This window comes from Scyliorhinus canicula, chromosome 7 (assembly GCF_902713615.1).
Source record: "Scyliorhinus canicula chromosome 7, sScyCan1.1, whole genome shotgun sequence".
NCBI classification, from domain to species: domain Eukaryota; kingdom Metazoa; phylum Chordata; class Chondrichthyes; order Carcharhiniformes; family Scyliorhinidae; genus Scyliorhinus; species Scyliorhinus canicula.
Window position 1 is genome coordinate 21746405 of NC_052152.1, and position 12107 is coordinate 21758511.

General features: G+C 46.1%; 1 protein-coding gene across 2 annotated transcripts in view; it reads left to right on the forward strand.

Moving 5' to 3' along the window:
• Nucleotides 1–300: 300 nt before the first annotated feature.
• Nucleotides 301–12107, forward strand: part of kcnj15 (potassium inwardly rectifying channel subfamily J member 15) — a 30693-nt gene continuing 18886 nt past the window's right edge. Inside the window, exon 1 of one of the 2 annotated variants that reach the window (XM_038801497.1) lies at nt 301–658. Coding sequence is in view for 1 of the 2 variants with exons in the window: in XM_038801496.1 (XP_038657424.1) it covers nt 9522–9640 (119 nt within the window). In the remaining variant the exon portion in view is untranslated. Of the gene's footprint in view, nt 659–9453; nt 9641–12107 lie in introns of those variants that run through there. The other variant, XM_038801496.1, reaches the window with a different exon arrangement.

The window sequence follows — 12107 nt, forward strand, 5'->3', positions numbered from 1 at the left end:
TTGGAAATTCACAGCGACTTCCCGGGATACACAACTATACCAGAAAAGATTGGGAGGGGAAAAAAAAGTAACCTTTGCTGATTTTCCCTATCCGTGTGTAGACAGAGATATATACATATATTTGCACATCAATTTTATGACTCTCTCGCCCCCTTACAACAATTGTGCCAGTTTTCCATGAACTCTTTTCCGCATACTTTCTGCCTTGGCTGCTTGTGACGGGAGGGGTGGGTTTGCTTGCGGGATTCTCAAGGTGAAAATTGAAATGAAGTGTGAAACGATATCAGGGAACAAGGGGGCTGGGCGTTGCTATGTGTTTCATTCCACCAAAAAGTTCAGCCTAGCGTGGCACTATTTCTTTCTCCAACCAACCCCTGAAAAAAAAAGTCTTAATGGTTCAGTGACATCACTGGGAGAGGAGGGGGGTATTAAATTTAAAAAAAAAACTCCTATTTATTTCTTTCTTCCCCCATGCCTCGGTCCGCAGGTAGGACCCGTCCTGGGAACTGAACTGGCGAAGTTTTAGTTTGAGTCTGCCCAGCCTCTCTGAGCCCCACTCTTGCCCCGGTGACTGGCTGTGAAATCAACCCCGAAATCGCCGCCTTCTAACCCACCGCAGCCCTGTACAATGACCCTCTGACTCCCTGCTCCCCACAAGGTAAGAGATTCTCTTCAACTCGTTTATCTTACTTAGCTCGTGTGTCTCCCTCTCTTTCCATACAGAAAAAAAATGTTTTCTCCCCTTTTTTTTTGTTGCGAATTTCCTTTGAGTAAAATGATTTTGAATGCGTTTGATTTCTCACAAGATTGCTGCGCTTTGATCTCTTTTACAAGCACTCTCAGTTCTGTCATGAGATTCGTTGCATTTTAACCCTGCGGAGATTTTAGTCTTTTTTTTTTAAATTCACTTGTAACGCAACATTCATTTTAGCATTGTGGCTAAAATGAATGCATTCCCCTCTTCCCAAGTGTTCCGAAGGTTTATTAATGAATAATTCTGTGTGTGTGTGTGGGGGGGGGGGGGGGGGGGGAGAGACGAACCTCCTCTGATGACGAGTTGGTGGAGTTTGGCAAGTTAGTACACGATCTAGTTTGTTTACGTCCTGTGCTGGAACTGGAGTAAAGAGAGAGAGAGAGAGAGATGTGACTACAATGCAATGACTTCCTCCCTTCCCCCCCCCCCCCCCCCCCCCCCCCCCTTTCCTCGCTCGCCTTGTGTGGAAATGGAGTTGAATGTATAGGAATTCCCCTCTCTCCCTCCCATCCCACTACCACCAGCCTCCCCCCCCCCCCCCCCCAGCAGAAGCTGGTCTATTGCTTGACATGAAGGTGCTGAGATTTCAATCTCTGAACTGCACTGCAGCAGCCTAACAAATGCATGCGGTGCAGGCAGATTGGCGAGCTCTGCAAGTTCAAAGTTAAATATTATCACAACCCTGCCCTCTGCCTTGAAGAAATCCCCTTTTGACCCCTTTCTCCATTATCAAGCTTCAATTGGTCGTCAAAAAGAATTTAAGCACTCGAGAGTAGATGTGCCCTCTTTTGGTTTTGCCCGACCAGCAGGTGGGCCCACCTGCTCCCACAGATCCCTCAAAAATGTCAAAAGACTTTTGGCTCTTCTGTAGCGCCTCTCCCATCCTCCACCCTGCTTTACGGGCCCACGGAGCACTTCTGAAGTCATGGAGAGAATCGCAGCAGCTCAGTTTGCCCACAGCAAGATCCAGAAGCTGGTGATTAATCATGAATGAAGAACTTGCCCGTTTCCACGGCTAGTGGATGCCTCAAAGCACTTTACGGGTCAGTGCAGTTATTTTCGTACAATCTGCAGAATCCCTGCAGGGCAGACGGAAGCCAATTGGCCCATTGGGTTTGCAGCGACCCTCCGGAAGAGGACTACCTAGGCCCACTCCCCACACTAGCCCCATATCCCCAGTTAACCTGCACATCTTTTGACACTATGGTCAATCCACCTAACCTGCACATAATTGGACTTTTGAAATGTGGTCGGAAATGAGGCAGCCATTATGTGTGCACAGCAAGCTCCCACAAGCAGCATTGTCATAATGACCAGATCATCTGTTCATGTGATGTGGGCCAAGGGTTAAATATTGGCCAGGACACTGAGAATAACTCCCCTGTTACTCTTTGTACAGTGCCATGGGGTATTTCACATCCATCTGGGCAGAAGCTAGGATCTCAGCTCACCTTGCACTATTGTGCAGAAGCCGTGGAGTAGGACTGGTCCCAAAATGAGGTGATTCAGAGATATTTATTGCCCATCCCTAATTGCCCTTCAGAAGGTGGTGGTGGGCTGCCTTCTTGAACCGCTGCAGTCCATGTGGGGCAGGTACACCCATTGTGCTGTTAGATAGGGAGTTCCAGGCTTTTGACCCAGCGACAGTGAGGGAGCAGGAATATAGTTGGAAGTCAGGATGGTGAGTGGCTTGGAGGAGAACTTAAGACGATGGTGTTTCCATGTATCTACTGCCCTTGTCCTTATAGGTGATAGAGATTTGGGAAGTACTGTGAAAGGAGCTTTGGTGAGTTGCTCCATCTTATAGATGGGGCACACGGCTGCCATTGTGTGTTGCCAGTGGAGGGTGTGAGTGCTGAAAGTGGTGGAAGGGGTTCATATCGAGCGGGCTGCCATGTCCCGAATGGAGTTGAGATTCTTGGGTGGTGCTGGTGCGACAGTCATCCGGCAAGTGGGTGAAGGATGAATGCTAAATGAGAAAAAGATTATAAGGGAGAAATACACTGAAAATCAGACTGCCAGTAAGGAAGGGGTAAAATACAAGTAGTCAAAATAAGAATAGAAAATAAAAATAGAGGATGAGAAAGTGAGTCTTTTTAATTCAAAAAAAATCTTTAAATGATCACCAGGCTTATCCGGGTAAGATTACTGACCTTGACAAGAACTCCAATGTGGGAGTGGTAGACTTTAAAAACAATGGCTGCTGCTCCAGGAACTCAGAAGTCCTTGGATACGCTCTGATTAAAAGGCAAACACTGAATTGAAGGCTCAAGTTCATTGTGGCTTTACAGAACCAATTTGCACTGACGCTTTCAAAGCATTTATGTTCCTCCTTCTGCAACTGGTTTCCAAGCACCGTGATAGAACAGTACAGCACAGAACAGGCCCTTCGGCCCTCGATGTTGTGCCGAACAATGATCACCCCACTTAAACCCACATACCCGTAACCCAACAATCCCCCCATTAACCTTACACTACGGGCAATTTAGCATGGCCAATCCACCTAACCCGCACATCTTTGGACTGTGGGAGGAAACCGGAGCACCCGGAGGAAACCCACGCACACACGGGGAGGAAACCCACGCGCACACGGGGAGGACGTGCAGACTCCACACAGACAGTGACCCAGCCGGGAATCGAACCTGGGACCCTGGAGCTGTGAAGCATTGATGCTAACCACCATGCTACCGTGAGGCCCCAAATGTATGTATTGAAGCTGCTTGGGAATGGGGGGAAGAGCTAGGAAGACTGCGTTCACACTGCTGGGACTTTCCCTTTACCAGGCACAAGTGCGATCGGCACACAGATCCGTTTATTTTACGCTTTATACTTCATCGTTGCGGCAAAGTGGAAACTTTCACTGCAATGATCAATTTAGTGTATAAATACACCCTGAATGTTAAAATGGCATTAGTTCTATAACTATTTGTACATGTTATGGGAGTCAGGATATACTGTAAGAGTTTACTCTGAAGCAATCATGCTTTTGTTTGGTCTGATTAAGATATTATTTTTGGACCTGTGAAAGAAAGCGGTACAAAAGGGCGGCACAGTGGTTAGCACTGCTGCTTCACAACGCCACAGACCTAGATTGAATTCCGGCCTTGGGTTACTGTGTGGAGTTTGCATATTCTCCCCGTGTCTGTGTGGGTTTCCGTCGAGTGTTCACGTTTCCTCCCACAGTCCAAAGTTGTGCAAGTTAGGCGGATTGACCATCGTCAATGGGCGGGGTTACGTGAATGGGGCGGGGGAGTGGGTCTAGGTAGGGTGCTGTTTCGGGGAGTCAGTGCAGACCCGATGGGCCAAATGGCCTCTTTCTGCACTGCCGGGATTCTACGATTCTAAGAAAATTATACAACAATTTCTCCCTACACCCTTTTTACAGTGAACCATTTCAAGGAGCTACACAAATGTAATTTTTATGCAGTAATTTCTAGAGGAATAGAATTGAGGAGCAGGAATTCAATGTTAAACTTATTTAAGCATCGGTTAGATTACTCTTAAAGTGCCTAATACAATTCAGATCTCTGTTACAAATATTATATCGAGACACTAGACAAGGTGCAAAAGATGTGGAGATGCCGGCGTTGGACTGGGGTGAGCACTGTAAGAAGTCTTACAACGCCAGGTTAAAGTGAATTCACCTGAGGAAGGAGCAGTGCTCCGAAAGCTCGTGTTTGAAACAAACCTGTTGGGCTTTAACCTGGTGTTGTAAGACTTCTTAAGGTGCAAAAGGTTTACAAGGATGATATCAGAACTGAGAGAACTTTCAATAAAGACAATGTCCTCTAGAACAGAGAAGACTGAGAGGTGATTTAATAGAGGTGGTTAAAATTATGGGCAGTTTTGATAGGGAAATGAAGATGTTTCCTTTCTCAGTGGTTGCAGTTCCGAGAATGACACCGCTACTCAACGACAAATAGCCCTTTAGTTGGGCCATTTTGAACGGTTGTCCCGAACTCTACAGCCCCCTTTCAGGAGCACCACTTTCAGGACCCCTCCCCTTTATTCCCCCAACCTTTTCTCGGCCCCCTCAGACCCCCCTCACCCCACATTTCATGGGCATAGACCCCCAGGCCCCAACTTTTGGCTGTGCCAATCTTGCAATGGGCACCTTGGCACTGCCAGCCTTGCACTCTAGAAGTGCCAACTGAGCACTACCCTTCCCTGTCCCCAACGACCTGGGGGCTCCATTGGCTTGTGAGACCTCCTGAGTTGCCAACAGGGCTGGTATAAAATTGTGGAAAGTAGTGCTAGATGGCGCTTGGGTTAGACCTCAAAGGTGTGGCTGGTGCCTCCCGGGCGCCGAGTGAATAGGGTGTCCGGATATTTAATTAGTCCACTTGCTTATTTAAATATCCTAATCTGGATCACACCCAGTGTGGGTGTGATCCGGATCATGCCGAGTGTGGCTAGTTGAGTGATTCAGGATCGGTCAGGCGCGAAGCCCAATTTGAGCCTCTCCCGGGATTCAGCCGTTGTTCCGCGTTGGGTGCAATACATTCACTGAATCGCTCCCATTAACTCTCTTCCTCTCTCCATAGGTGCTGCCAGACCTGCTCAGTAATCCTAGCCTTTAGCAATATATGTAAATACAATAAAATAATTTAGAAGTATCTTCACTCAGAGTGGTTGGAATGTGGAACTTGTTATCATAAAGAGTGGTTGAGGCGAATGGCATAGATGCATCAAAGGAGAAGCTAGGTGAGTGTAGGAGGGAGAAGGGAAATGGGATATGCAGATAGGGCTCGATGAAGTCAGGTGATAGTAGGATCATGGAATATGGGCACCTGTTAGGCCTAGCGGCTTGTCTCTGTGCTGATAGTTTCTGTTCCCCATGGTCGGCTCATGAAGAAAGTAAGGAGGTGTGGGATAGAGGGAAATTTGGCCAATTGGATAAGTAAATGACTATCACACAGAAGACAGAGGGTGGTGGTGGATGGAAAATTTTCAGACTTGAGACCAGTTACCAGCGGTGTACCACAGGGATCAGTGCTGGGTCCTCTGCTATTTGTGATTTTTATCAATGACTTGGAGGAGGGGGCTGAAGGGTGGGTCAGCAAATCTGCTGATGACACTAAGATTGGTGGAGTAGTGGATGAGGTGGAGGGCTGTTGTAGGCTGCAAAGAGACATTGATAGGATGCCGCTGGGCCGCAAAATGGCAGATGGAGTTTAACCCTGATAAGTGCGAGGTGATTCATTTTGGTAGAAAAAATTTGAATACGGAATACGGGGTCAATGGGAGGGTTCTGAGGAATGTGGACGAACAGAGAGATCTTGGGGTTCATGTCCACAGATCTCTGAAGGTTGCCACTCAAGTGGATAGAGCCGTGAAGAAGGCTTATAATGTGTTAGCGTTTATTAATGGGGCTTGAGTTTAAGAGCTGCGGGGTTATGCTGCAACTATATATGACTAGGAGATTTACCAGGATGCTGCCTGGTTTGCAGGATAGGTCTTTAGAGGAAAGGTTAAGGGAGCTAGGGCTTTTCTCATTGGAGCGAAGGAGGATGAGAGGCGACTTAATAGAGGTTTATAAGATGATGGTGGGAGATATAGGAGGGATGTCCGAGGTAGGTTCTTTACTCAGAGAGTGGTTAGGGTGTGGAATGGACTGCCTGCTGTGATAGTGGAGTTGGACACTTTGGGAACTTTCAAGTGGTTGTTGGATAGGCACATGGAGCACACCAGAATGACAGGGAGTGGGACAGCTTGATCTTGGTTTCGGACAATGCTCAGCGCAATATTGAGAGCCGAAGGGCCTGTTCTGTGCTGTACTGTTCTCTGTTCTATGTAATTGGGAAAAACGGATGAGGCTGAAGATATAATCAACATAAGGGACGTTTGAATGGAGGGGCTATCCAGTAAAATAGAGAGGCTGAGGTAGAGATTTGGTTGGCCGAATGGCCCTCTTCTGCAGGGATTCTATGATTATCAGATTTCTAGTATCTGTAACTTAATAGCTGACGTCTCTGTCACTGGTGGCAGTGCATGGGGAAGAAGGCACATAATCACACAAGGCTACAGGAAGAACTTGTAAATAACGACAAGGGTTTTGAACACAACATGCTGAGAAATGGAGAGGCAGTGAAAGTTGCTGCCCACTTATATCATTCTTCACTCATTGCTGTGGCCCTGTGCTCGCAGTCCAGTTTCTAAGGCAGAAGGTCATTGCTTCAATTGTCACTTCAGTGACATGAGTGAAAAATCTAGACTGACCCCCCACAGTGACACTGATAGAGTGCTGCACAGTCAGAAGTGATATGTTGGAGCTGAGACAATAAACCGAGGCCCTGTCTGCCATTTCAGGGATGGATGTAAAACATGCCTGCATTAACCCTGCATGGGACCCATCCAGCTGGGGATGATTGTTAGATGGATGAGTCCCATGCAGGGTTATAACAATGCTGTGCCATTGTTTCAAAGAGAGTGTCCTGTCTAACATTTATCCCCTGACCACTATCTGTAACAAATGATGTGCCTCTTTGAACAAGTCTTTGATCATCTACCCTAACATCATCTTCTGTGTCTAAGTGTCATATGTTGTTTTGTAATGCCCCTTTGGAGAACTTTATGAAGTTCTGTTATGTGAAAAGGAATGAGATAAATTCAAGTTATTGTTGCATTGCTGTTTGTGGGATGTTGCTGTGTGTAAATTGTGACATTGCAACGGTGCACTTCAACAGTACTGGCGTGGTTTGAGCTTGCAAAATGCATCATATAAATATATGTTTGTTTGAATAAGCAAGTATAAAGTGTGGTGTACTTGTATTTAAATATATACACTGGATAAAAGCGTGCAAAGCAAACTGGAGGAACAACATCTCATCTTCCGGCTTGGCATGCTACAGCCTTCCGATCTGAACATCGAATTCAACAATTTCAGATGATCAACCCTACCTCGACCCATTTGTTTTCATTTCATTTTAACTGTCTTTTACCATTTATTTCTTTCTTAATATACATTTAATTTCCCCCCCCCCAATCTTATCCACCTTTCCTGCGCCTTTCTCTTCTTTGCTTTCCCCTTCCCTTCCCCCTACACCTACAGTTCATCCTCCGATGTTAGTTTCCCTGCTGTTTGACCTTTCACATCTTTTGTTCTCTCTGGGGACTGCCATTAACACTCTTTCCCCTTGGTATCTGTGGCCATTAGCACCCGGTTTCCCTGGGTTTCTGTGGCTATGACTCATCTTTCATTCTCACTCCACAGTATAAATATTTCCCACTTTCTCTGTCTGTTAGCTTTGACAAAGTCATCGGACTCGAAAGGTTAGCTCTTTTCTCTCCCTACAGATGCTGCCAGACTTGCTGAGATTTTCCAGCATTTTCCCTTTCGTTTTAAATATATACACTCGGGGCTCTCCTTCTGACTTCCAGCTGCCAGCAAAACTTCTAAAGTTAGGAAGGAAGAAAGGACTTGCATTTATATAGTGCCTTTCATGACCTCAGGACATCCCAAAGCATTTTACAGCCAATAGAGCACGTTTTTTAAAGTACCTGTAATTTGGGCCCAAATTTACACATGGCGAACTCCCACAAACACCCACATGATAATGATCAGTTACTCTGATTCTTTTTTTGGTTGTTGATTGAGGGATAGGTATTGGCCAGGACATTAGGGATAACTCCCCTGCTCGTCTTCAAAATAGTGCCATGAAATCTGCTACCTTTTTAAAAATGTTGGGCTGGATTCTCCATTTCTGAGGCTAAGTTTTGACACTAATGGAGAGTTCATGGACTTTTACGGCAGAAAAACCATTACCGCACCTGGACCGATTCTGCTACCATTGAGGGGCCAGAACCGGTGCCGCGTGGAACACACTCGATTCCACTGAAAAATGGTGCAGGATACACCGGGTCTGTGATTGACACTCGGGAGGCTGACAAGCTGCAGCCGCACATACAAATTACACTCCCCATACACACTTCTCTCAGCCAACAAGTTGGCACTGGTTGTGCTGGAGTGCACCCATACAGCTGATGAGTCATCTGGGGCCAGAAGACACCAAGGGCAATTTAGCATGGCCAATCCACCTAACCTGCACAGGAGGAAACCGGAGCACCCGGAGGAAACCCACGCACACACGGGGAGAACATGCAGACTCCACACAGGCAATGACCCAAGCCAGGAATCGAACCTGGGACCCTGGAGCTGTGAAGCAACAGTGCTATTCACTGTGCTACCGTGCCACCCATGACACTCAACACTTTAGGATCACAGGTGAATTTTTGGTGTTCAGAGACACGCACCTGATTGCAAAATAAGATGTGTCTTTCATTTAGCTGGATCTTGCGCAATCAATGAAGTTGTGCGCTTATTATTTAATTATCTCCGTGCATTCTTAAATATCTGATTGAGGAGATATAGTCTTCCTGCCTTCATTGGCTGAATGCACGCCATGTTCTTATTACTTTTCACACGCTCTTTTGAAAGTCCTGCGTTCAGCATCCAATAGGTACTCAGTACGGTTAAAAAAATAAAAGGCCCAAAATCTGAAAATGCTGAAGTAAAGGTGAGAGGTCTGCTGGCAGCTGGTTAATCAGTATCTGAAGGTGAAGAGTATAAGATACTGCTTTGTGTGTGAGCCTACTTCACATCTGGAACAGTACATGTGGAATGCTGATGTAGTCCCGAAGGGACAAATCGGAACATGCTCAAGTGAGCAAGCTCTTGCATTCCTGGGCAAGCCCTGACGTTTCTTGCTTCAGGGACTGCTCCTCCTGGACTGTGCTACTGGCGATGAAAGTTCACACCTGAAGGGTTATGTTTTTAATCGCTCTGCTGACGTGGATCCGCCGGCTCTTCATTTCCAATTATTTTCCGTATTTGACTCCAATGGTCACTTTCCTTGTACCCTCTTATGTGGTGGAAAAAGTGTCACGGTAAGCTCTTTTTCCGAAGTTTTCAGCTTCAGTCAGTTGCACCGCTCTTGTTTCTGAGTCAGAATCTTGTGGTTTCAAACTCCATTGCAGGATCCGAGCACAGCATCTAGGCTGACACCTCAGCGCAGTATTGAGAGAGTGCTCCTGCACTGTCAGAGTTGGTTTTTCAATATTAAACCAAGGCCACACTTATCTGTTCAGGGAGATGTGCAAGATCCCGTGGGGGAATTTGAAAATGGTGGGAGTTCTTGTGGTATCATGGACAAAAGTCAATCTTCAGTCAACATCTTATGATATGGAAGCCCTGGAAAAGGCTCAAGGCTGATCCCATGTTCAAAGCTTTTGGTCATCAGAGAGAACAAAATAAGCATTGACCTTTTTGTGTTTTCATGGAAGTATTTAAAATAATTAAGGGATTAGATTATGACCTGAATTTCATGCTGCTGGTCAGCGAGGTTTTGGAATCCTAGAATAGAATAGAGCGTGACATAACACAAATGGGCTTCCATTTAACGTTTAGCACTGTTGCTTCACAGCGCCAAGGACCTGGTTTTGAATCCTGGCATAGCTCACTGTCTGTGCGGAGTCTGCATGTTCTTGCTAAATCTGCGTGGGTTTCCTCTGGGTGCTCCGGTTTCCTTCCACAAGTCCCGAAAGATGTGCTTGTTGGGTGAATTGGACATTCTGAATTCTCCCTCAGCATACCCAGACAGGCGTCAGAGTGTGGCGATTAGGGAATTTTCACAGTAACTTCATTGCAGTGTTAATGTAAGCGTACTTGCGACATAAATAAAAATTATTATTATTATTATTATTATTCCTGCTGGGGTCCCGGCCCACCCTGATGCATCGTGATTTTGTGCTGGGGTCAGCAAGGCCTCCACACAGACACCTGCCCTTGTCCTAGAAGCCCCCAGCCCCTTTCTGACTTCCGGCGCCCCTCCCCACTTTCCTCACAACCTGAAGATCTGGTGGCCACGTGACCTCCCTCCCCTCCCGGCCTTTTCCCCCGACTGCCAATCCTCCATTATCCACCTGTACCATACTGGGACCAGTGTTCTTCCAAACTGCATAACTAGGGAAGCAGAGAGGGGAAATAGAGGAGGTGGGGATGGTGCTGGAGAGGGGATATGTGGGTTCACACAACAAAAGGATATGGCAGAATTGTAAGGCAGCTATTTAGGTAATGATAATCAGACAGGAAGGGACAGAGTGACAAACATAAAAAACAGCAACAAATAGGATCACAGGAGGAAATAATGGGGGGAAAAAAACAAAATTAATGACTCTCTACTTCAATACATGTAATTCACTGCTCAAATTGAGGTTGATCTTATAGCCATTGCAGAGAAGTGGTTATAAGAAGATCAAAACTGGGAACCAAATATTCAAGGGTATGTGACTTTTTGTAAGGACAGTCAGGAAGGACAGGTGGTTGGGAGCTTCAAAAAGAAGATGGAGTAAGTATGATAGCAAGTCTTGGATCGGTAAAATGTGGAATCCATGTGAGTGGCAATGTGAAATAAAAAGGGGAAGAAGACAATGGTGGGAGAAATCGATAGGCCCTCTAAAAGTAGCTACACTGTAGAGCGGAGAATATATCAGGTGATAATGAGGGCATTGAGAAAAGACAGTACTTTAACAATGGGTGGCTTTAATCTCCATGTGGATTGGGAAAATCAAATTGATGCAAGTAGCCATGAGCAAAAATTAATTGAGTGTATTCAGGTCAGCTTCCAAGAACAATATGTTGTGGATCCAACCAGGAATCAGGCATCTGGTAACGTGTAATGTAGCAGGTTGAATAGCAATCTCAAAGTAAAAGATTCCCTAGCAAACAGTGATCATAACATAGTAGAGTTTAGCATTCAGCTTGAGAATGAGAAACTTGGGTTAGAAGTAACTGTGCTCAACTTAAATAAGCTAATTAAAAATGAATCGGGGTAGAGTTGGCTGGAATGGACTGGGACTGGGAAAGGAGTTTAGCAGTGAAGATGGTTGATCAGCAATGGCTGACGTTTTGGAAAATAGTTCATGACTTACAACAGTGAATATTCTAGGAAGGAAATAAATCAACTACGGTTAACTGAGTATTAAGGCACCGGCCCTTACAAAGAGCACCCTACTGAAGCCCACGTAGCTACCCTATCCCTGTAACCCAGTAACCCCCACTTAACATTTTTTGGACACAAAGGGCAATTTAGCATGGCCAATCCACCTAACCCACATATCTTTGGACTGTGGGAAGAAACTAGAGCACCCGGAGGAAACCCACGCAGACACGGGGAGAACGTGCAGACTCCGCACAGACAGTGACCCAAGCCGGGAATCGAACCTTGGACCTGGAGCTGTGAAGCAACTGTGCTAATCACTATGCTATCATGCTGCCCCTTGCTACCGATCTTCTACTGGAGGGAGAAAAAAAGGAGAATTACAGACCAGTTACCCTGACCAGGTGGTGGAGATG